At 35.3% G+C, this 8,738-nt stretch overlaps 1 protein-coding gene across 4 annotated transcripts; it reads left to right on the plus strand.

The window, feature by feature from the left end:
- Positions 1-718: 718 nt before the first annotated feature.
- Positions 719-6,086, plus strand: LOC133870198 (pentatricopeptide repeat-containing protein At2g13600-like). 4 transcript variants are annotated; one of them, XR_009900659.1, is made up of 4 exons: positions 719-2,894; positions 3,537-3,680; positions 4,359-4,552; positions 5,819-6,086. XR_009900659.1 is itself a non-coding variant. In XM_062307269.1 (2 exons), the coding sequence occupies exon 1, from the start codon at positions 1,111-1,113 to the stop codon at positions 2,872-2,874; it is 1,764 nt and encodes a 587-aa protein (XP_062163253.1). In that variant the 5' UTR covers positions 719-1,110; the 3' UTR covers positions 2,875-2,894; positions 5,819-6,086. The 4 variants fall into 4 exon arrangements, 1 of the variants encoding a protein (XP_062163253.1); XR_009900658.1 differs by lacking the exon at positions 3,537-3,680; XR_009900660.1 differs by lacking the exon at positions 5,819-6,086 and having other exon boundaries at positions 4,359-4,553.
- Positions 6,087-8,738: the final 2,652 nt, after the last annotated feature.

The raw sequence follows: 8,738 nt of genomic DNA on the forward strand, positions 1-8,738 counted from the left end.
GTAACGTGTAAGAACTGATGTAAGATGAGTTGCATGTGATTCATTATAAATACAAAACAAATCCTTATGATATTTTTAGGAATATCTCTAGTATTGTTCTTAGGGAATCTGCTTGTCCCTAGATCCTATTTGTAATTGGGATCATTTTTATTTATTTATTTTTTTCTGATTGATTAATGAAGAAGGAGATATTATTCGGTTCAAAAAAAAAGAAAAGAAAAAGAAAACAAATCCTCCTAGAACAAGGCGTTCTTATTATTTTTTTTTTTTGACATGTCCAGACAAGAGGGGGAGGGAGGATTCTTATATATATATATATTATATTTTTATTTAAAAATTAATTTTCTCACTTTTTAGAATGTAAAATTGTTGTCTTTTTAAATTCTGATTGAAATTTTGACTGTTCAATGCTCATCACAAGGCCCAAAAAATCTCTATCGACAATATAATTAAATATTATTATTATTTTCATTCTTTATATTATTTTCAAGAATAGAACATTTAAAGTTGGAAAATAAATTTTATTTAAGAATGCCTTTAATATTATTTGATTATCTTATTTAATACTATCAATTTTTTAAGATTTATTTCAAGAATGAAATGTTGGAGAATTAAATAATATTAATTTCTTTTTAATTACTTATTACTATAATTAAGCCTTCAAATATTTTTTATTAGTATTCCTCAACTAGAGGCTTTAAACGGCGGCCTAATTTTGTTGGGGTGAATTTGTTCGGACAAATAATTGTAAACCATCATAATTCATGATTGTGTGGCTTCATAACCATGGAGACCCACAACCATGGGTCTTCTAAATGGGTCGTGGAGCCGTGGAGGATGGAAAGCCGCCCATGGAGACGGGCGACCATGTCTCTCCATTGTCGTGGCCGGGTCACGGTGGAGAGAGAAGACAGAGCTGTCAGCCATGGACGAGAGAAGCGGGGGATATGCAAAGGAAAAGATGTGAATTTTCTTTTTATTTCCTCGGATTGTGACGTGGCATAATCTTGGCCGTTGATTTATAACAGTCTAAGAATTGCAGGTATTGCAGCTGAGAGTTTAAGAGACGAGGAGGTCCTTGACTTGACGTCTATTCTTTATCTCCCCTAAATGATAAGAGAAGCCATTGGTTCACTGTTGCACCGCTGCTCAAAAAACAAGGCGTTCCTACACGGTCTTTCCCTCCATGCTGCCGCCCTGAAAACAGGCTTGCAATCAGATATAATCATCGCCAATCACACCCTCAATATGTATGCCAAGTGTGGCAGCATTACTTCTGCCCGCCGCGTGTTTGATGAAATGTCTGAAAGAAACCTTGTGTCCTGGTCAGCTATGATTTCCGGCTGTGACCAGGTCGGACAGCATACAATGGCACTTGACCTGTTTTCTGAAATGCGGCTTGTGCCCAACGAATACATTTTCGCCAGTGTTATCAGTGCGTGTGCCAGCCTCGTGGCACTGTTAGACGGGCAGCAAATTCATGCTCAATCACTGAAATCTGGCTATGCATATGTCTCATATGTTTCTAACTCCCTTATCTCAATGTATATGAAATGTGGTCGATGTAGTGATGCATTGTCAGTCTACACTAGTACATCAGAACCAAATTCTGTCTCATATAATGCTCTCATTGCTGGGTTTGTAGAAAATCAACTACTTGAAAAAGGGTTTGAAGTGTTCAAACTTATGCACCAACAGGGTTTTGTGCCAGATCGTTTTTCTTTCGTGGGAGCCTTGGAGATTTGTACTTATTCGGATGATCTGCTAACAGGGACAGTATTGCATGCACAAACAATCAAGCTTGAACTTGACTATATGCCTTTTATTGGAAATGTAATAATATCGATGTACTCGAGATTCAATTTGATAAACGAAGCGGAGAAGGTCTTCAGATTAATTAAAGAGAAAGATGTCATTTCATGGAACACCTTTATAGCTGCCTGTTCTCATTGTGTTGATCACGAAAAAGGGTTAGGTGTTTTCAAAGAAATGGCAAATGGTTATGGTGTAAGGCCTGATGACTTCACTTTTGCCAGTGTACTTGCTGCCTGTGCTGGTCTTGCTTCAATTCGTCATGGCAAGCAGATTCATGCTAATCTAACGAGATCAATGCTATATCAAGATGTGGGAGTTGATAATGCACTTGTGAACATGTATGCGAAATGTGGTTCGGTTGAATATGCATATAATGTATTTAACAAAATGCTCTGTCACAATACTTTTTCATGGAACACAATGATTACTGGATTTGCGAATCATGGGCTTGGAGGACGAGCCATAGACCTTTTTGAGGAGATGAAGGCAATGGGGTTAAAGCCAGATTCTGTGACATTCGTTGGACTTTTAATGGCTTGCAATCATGCAGGCCTTGTGGACAAGGGAAAAGTTCTTTTTAATTTAATGGAAGAAACTTATGGTATTTCTCCTAATATACAACATTTCTCATGTCTTATTGATATGTTAGGACGGGCTGGGAGATTAACTGAGGCAGAAGAGTACATCAAAAAATTTCCTTTTGGGCATGATCCAGTTGTTTTAGGGAGTTTGCTTTCAGCATGTCGCCTGCATGGGGATGTTGTAATTGGGGAGCGGTTGGCTCGACAGCTTCTAAAGATTCAGCCCATGACTAGTTCACCATATGTTCTACTGGCAAACTTGTATGCATCGGATGAGATGTGGGGTGATGTTGCAGAGGCAAGGTATATGTTGAAGGGTAGTCAGTTGAGGAAGGCACCTGGCCATAGTCTGATTGAAGTGAATGGAAATTTTGAAAAATTTACGATAGGCGATTTTTCTCATTCAAGGATTGATGGGATAAAAGACATTTTGAGAACTTTAAATTGGGCAGTGCGTGAAGTTTCTTTGGTCATTTAACGTACTCCTTTTTCAAAGAGGTATAGTTCTTATCGTTTTTGTTTATGGTACCTAAATGTTGACATGAAATGTGATAAGTTTGCAATTTAGTTAAGAGTGTAGCATAAAAAGGATGCTAATTTCTCGCACGTGTCGAGTCTTCATGAGCTTGTATTTTTGTCTAAATTTTGTTTAATTTTTTTCCCACATGAAAAGCTCTGCTGTGCCATGGGCTTGAGTGTCACATGGACCAAGGGTGTTTAACATTTAATATATAACTTCTGAGGTTGTGGGTAGAAGGAACTCGTTGCTTGTTAACTAAGCGGGACTCTCAAACTTTTTTTTATCGAAGACCTTTCTTGTTACCCTGTACAGCCCTTACCTGGCAGTTATCATTAATTTTTCTTTGCAATGTCTAGGGACGTTAGGGAGTGAGTTAAGCCAATGCGTACAAATAGACAGACCAGGTTCACCCTTTTATGTTGAGGTGCGTGCAAATCTGTCTATGATTAAGCGTCTAGGTGGTGTTGAAGCTGGCTCATTCATGCTAGTCATCTTAGAGCTATTAGTCAGAACAATGTTCACCAACTCTTGCTTAGTAATCTTGTTCATATATCAAGATTTTTGTTCTTGCTCCTGCATATGTAGATTATGCAATATTTCTGTCATTTTCAATACTATAGTTAGGGGCCTTTGTCTGCTGCAATGATGGAGTCCTGAAGTGCCAAGCAAAGTGCATGGATTTCATTCTTGAGAGCGATCACTTCATGCTTAAATACTGAAGGTTACACCCATGCCCAAGTCATCCCTCCCGGGACACGACTTAGGTAGGACTAGAACTGGGTAATGACCCTTATTTCAATGTTGTATTTACTTTTTAAAAGTTAATTATATTCTTGTGACTCCTAATTGTTGGTCAGAATACGATGGAGACTTATTGCCATTTTGTCCCAATGTACAAATTATGGTATCAAACTTTGTTCATGTCTTTGAGGATTGTTATTTAATATACTTTAGATGTGACAATATTGTTAACTGTACGAGGAGCTAGATATGAAAACATTTGATTATCTGTACATTTTGAGTAAGTAAAGATGGGTAGTTCAGACACATAAAATGAATTTAAGGATTTCAAGGTTTAGTTGGAGAAGTCAAAAGAAATAATAGCAGAGCTAAAATTGCTAGAAATCTACCTGTAGAGGAGCATATGTTATGAAGATTATCAAATTTTTATGGGAGTTTAAGATATAATACCATGAATTCTTGTGAAGGTTTTTAAGCTGGAACACAAAAGAAAAGTTCAAGTTACTTTTCTTACTGCTACTGCATGCATGAATTTTATATGTATTCTTAAACCAAAGTGCATATCTGAACCTGTGTCATGCTAAGATTTTGTATGTCACCTGCTCTATTTGTACTTTATAGGTTTGCTGGGATACAAAACCCTTCCTGTGTTTTTCTCTTCTCCTTATTAATTTAATCTTTGTGACGGGAACCATCTTTAGGTCATATGAAAAGCTGAGCTTCAGATACTGTTTGCTATATTTCCATGGACCTGCAATTGCTTGTGAGCAAAATGTTTGAGATTGATATATTCAACTTGTGAAGGCTGAATTGAATGGACGTGAGGAAGATCTAAATGCTTTCATTTGAATGCATTGACATAATGACCTGGGAAGACTGAAATGCTTTTTATTTGGTACGCCTGAGATCTATAGTGATTTTCTTGTTCTGTAATTTTTTTGGGGGGGAATAAATTTAGTAATATATTGTTTATGTACTTTAGATCGGTTTTTGGTATGGTTTCATGCCTTCTTCCTCACAAAGTGTTACTGTTCACTTCTGATGCTGCAACTTCATATTGTGCATTCATTTTTTATTTTTTATTATTATTTTTTATCTCACCACATCAGTTTCCAATTCTTTGCTTGTTTAAGAATGCCTGGGAACTTTAAGAACGAAATGATGTAGCAGATGGTCCAAGTGGGGACTTTTGATGTGTGTTGACTTTAATTCTACCTACAAATATATCATTATAAGTAATACCAGCCTGGCCTATCAATTTAATTTTTTGGGCCAAGGAGGATGGTCAAAATTTTAAAATATGATAGTGTAATCTTTGATGCACCTTGGATCAGATGGAACATGACTAGTCAGTGCAGGATTGAAACTTTATTATTTTTATTTGATTGTATGAAGGTTTCCTTTAATTTTTGTGGTTATCACCCTCGGACATATGCTTGTTTTATGGGCATCCAGCATCGTGGTATACCATAATCCATGTTCTTTAGTTGAAGCTTCACAATTGATTTTATTTGATTGATCATTCTTATTGTTTTCTTTGTAAACCTCAATATATATGGCACTATCAGATTGAAAATAAACTGAATGGCACGTAAATCTCAACAAGATTTGAATATTTACTTGATTTTGATATTTTTTCTTTCACAAGAGCCTTTTTTGAAAAATACATTAGCAGGAGGAGAATCCTAATTCTCTGTTCTCTTCTCACACTCTTTTTTCTTTGTGTCTTCTTTTACTTCTCTCTTTTATTGGTATATTGTTTCAACTCATATTGTTTAGCCAACTACTTGCCTAAACACTCATCTTGTGATTTGGGCCAACTTTGTCATCTAGTTTCCTAATTATGATTTGACAAAAGGTTTACTGCCTCTTGTGTAGCTGAATAGTTGTTTTGAGCCCCATACCAAGATTTACTTTAGCGTATTGAATCTCATCATGACCCACTGGCAGCCATTACGAGATGCTAAATTTTCTTTTTCTTTGACAGAGTGGAGTTTTTTTCTGTTTAATGTAAACTTCATTTATTTATTTATTTTTTTTGTTTTTCCTTATGTTATATGATCAAATGAAATTTCTTCACATTCCCCTTTGGTCTCTCTGATTTTGGCTTCTGCATGCATATGCAGGCGAAAACTGATTGTCTACATTTTATCTTCTGCAGGAAAATAAATCCTTTGGAACATGAAGAGTTATGCGTGGATTGTCCGGCTTCCCTTTTTCGCTGCATCTTGGATTTCCTCTCATTATGACATGGAAACGTGGGACAGGTAAACGGATTGTCAAGCTTCCCTTTTCCACTGCATGACGGATTTTCCTTCTGTTATTACATGGAAACCTAGACATGTTTGCAGCGCGGGTGACTGTTGTGGGACTACGAGTGTGTTTGGCGGTGCGATTTTAAACCAAATCGTATAAAATGTATTGTTTAAGAGTGCGTTTTTAAAAAATTACGATTTGAAAACGAGAAAAATTTACGTTTTCAAATCGCAGGCAAAGAGGTGCGTTTTAAAAACTCACGATTTTAAAGGCTAAATTGCGATTTTACCAAACACTTGACTGCGTTTTTAAAAATTGTGTTTTCAAATTGCACGTTTTGAAATCGCAAACCCAAACAAACCGTAAGTCTAAGAAGATTTTGCTTGAGGCATCACCACACTCATAAAACCATGTAGTGTAGAGCCCTTAAAATTGCTCAGTACTAGCAGCTTCCCCCACTTCGAGCGCATCACTATATAGAGCCATCATCTTTAACTACTTTTGAGTTCTTTCTAGTTTTTCTAGCTCAAGTAGAGGGAAAAAATAAATTTTCTGGGCCAGCCTGTCGGTAAAGCAGGAGTATTATCCCATTCGTATGAAGGAAGTGCTTTGCACAGGTTCAAGGTTTACCTAACAAGGGTGACTACACAAATTCCTCGTCATAAATTTTATTTTATTTTATTTTTTTTAAAAAAAATAGTAGAGGGATGAATCTGGTATTTTTCTGTTTGCCTCCTTTAGGCATTCGAAACAGGATCATTTGAAAGCTACCTCAAAGGATTGATAGTATGTGTCTAGTTTTGAGATCAATTTGATCTTATCTGAAAATGAACAATTTTTAGATGACGAAAATCAAGTGATTGGGAAAATTTTCCGCAGCATATTTACACAAGGCAAATTTTCCCATAGCAAGGTTACTCTAGTTGAGTTGCGGGTGTTAAGGCATTATCTGGTATATGGAATGCGTATTTCATTAGGAAAATTGATAGTCATTATGATAGTCATTACTGAGAATGAATAAGGATGAAATGGAATAGTCATTCCAATTCCTTAGTTTGGTGCAACACATATACGAGAATTTGAATTGAACCAAAAAAGAAAAAATACAATTTCTTATTTTCCTAAAAAAATCAAATCTTAAAAGTAAAAACGTAATAATAATAAAAAAAAAATAAAAATTGAAGAAGACGTTCAATTTGTGGGTGGGTTACAGATCTAACGAGTTCTTTTTTCTTTTTCTTTTTTTTTTTCTTTAAGAAAAGGTTGTCTACGAGAGGAATAGTTATTCCTCTTCATAAACATGGAATAATCATTCCATTCTAATTGCCTATTCCGCGAACCAAACAAGGGCTAAATCTTTACTAATTTCTTCAATGCCTCTTCCTAAGAATTAGGCCGCTTTAATTCTACGAACCAACTAACTAAAAAGTCCAACTCACTAACTCACTTAGCTAAAATGGAATAGGATCATCTCAATTTTAAATGAAAGGAATAGTATCCGTGAAGGTCGTGATTTAAAGTTGGTGTATCTAACGATATATTTGAAGTCAATATTGCATGTCTTTTAAAAAATTTAAATAATGTGAAACCATGTGATTCACCAATTTTAAATTGTGACTATGAAATTGATACTATTCATTGCATTTGAAATAGAGAGGGTCATTGTCCACAAAAATACACAATATAGAGTCTAATCTAAACCTACTACTATTAAATTCCTCATAGTCAGGCGATAGACTTGATCCAATTGAGGCCAAAAGCGATAGAAAATACATTTCATTCAAAATTGGGAGACGAAATTCGTAGATCAATTAAAAGAAGACCATATCTATTTTCTTACTATCTCTTAATAATCATATGGTGGACATAACTATTGGGCGAGCCTCTCATGGTTAAGTGAGTGATTTTGTCTCTTAGAGAGAGAGAGAGAGAGAGAGAGAGAGAACTTCTTGTAGGAAGAGGACATACATGGAGTTTTGGAGAGGAAGGTTCTTTTATTTGAGGATTCCTATGGGTTCTTTTTGGGCTTTTGTGAAGTTGGACCTTTATTTTAATTAGAGCATCTCCAAAAATAATGGGTATTTTAGTTACTCAAAATATACATTATTCTATTTTAGCTACTAGTCTTTCAATACAAATTCCAACAAATTATCTCTCACTCTCTACTTTATTTAAATATTATCTTTTAAACGTATTTTTTATTGTGAAAGTTGAGGGAGAGGGAGAGAGAGAGAGGGGGAGAAAGAGGGGAGAGAGAGAATAAAAAAGAGTAAAAGGTGCTACAGTGAATTTTCATATATTAAAGTCTAAAGTTCACTATAGCAAAATGGATGGAGTCATGGAAATACTATATTTTGAAGTATCTGTTGGAGGGATAAAGTAGAGCTCATAATAGCTATATTTAACTATTATAAGCCATATGAAAGATTTGTTGGAGATGCTCTAAGTTTTAGGCTTTGGCCCTGAGCCTATTTTTATCCGCATCATTAATCAAATCATAGGCTTGCCTCTTGGGAAAAACGTACTAGGCAGAATAGTTTTGGCCGGTGCAGGTTTTGAAGGCATGCCTCTATATACAAGCAGACAATTTTTAAAGCTTATCGGGAGGTTCAACCCAAAACTTAAGAGTGCTTTTGACATTAAGATTTCTCATACCCATTGGATTTAAGATATATCACTATTAGATTTTTTTATTTTTATTCATTGTAATTTTAAAAGTTACATTAATTTTTTTTTTTTTTTTTTTTTTTAAAAAAAAAAAAAATAATGTGTAGCATTACTCAGTACAAAATTAGGTTGTCTGATTTCTGCTGAGTATGGCCTAT

Source organism: Alnus glutinosa, chromosome 6 (assembly GCF_958979055.1).
Source record: "Alnus glutinosa chromosome 6, dhAlnGlut1.1, whole genome shotgun sequence".
NCBI lineage: Eukaryota > Viridiplantae > Streptophyta > Magnoliopsida > Fagales > Betulaceae > Alnus > Alnus glutinosa.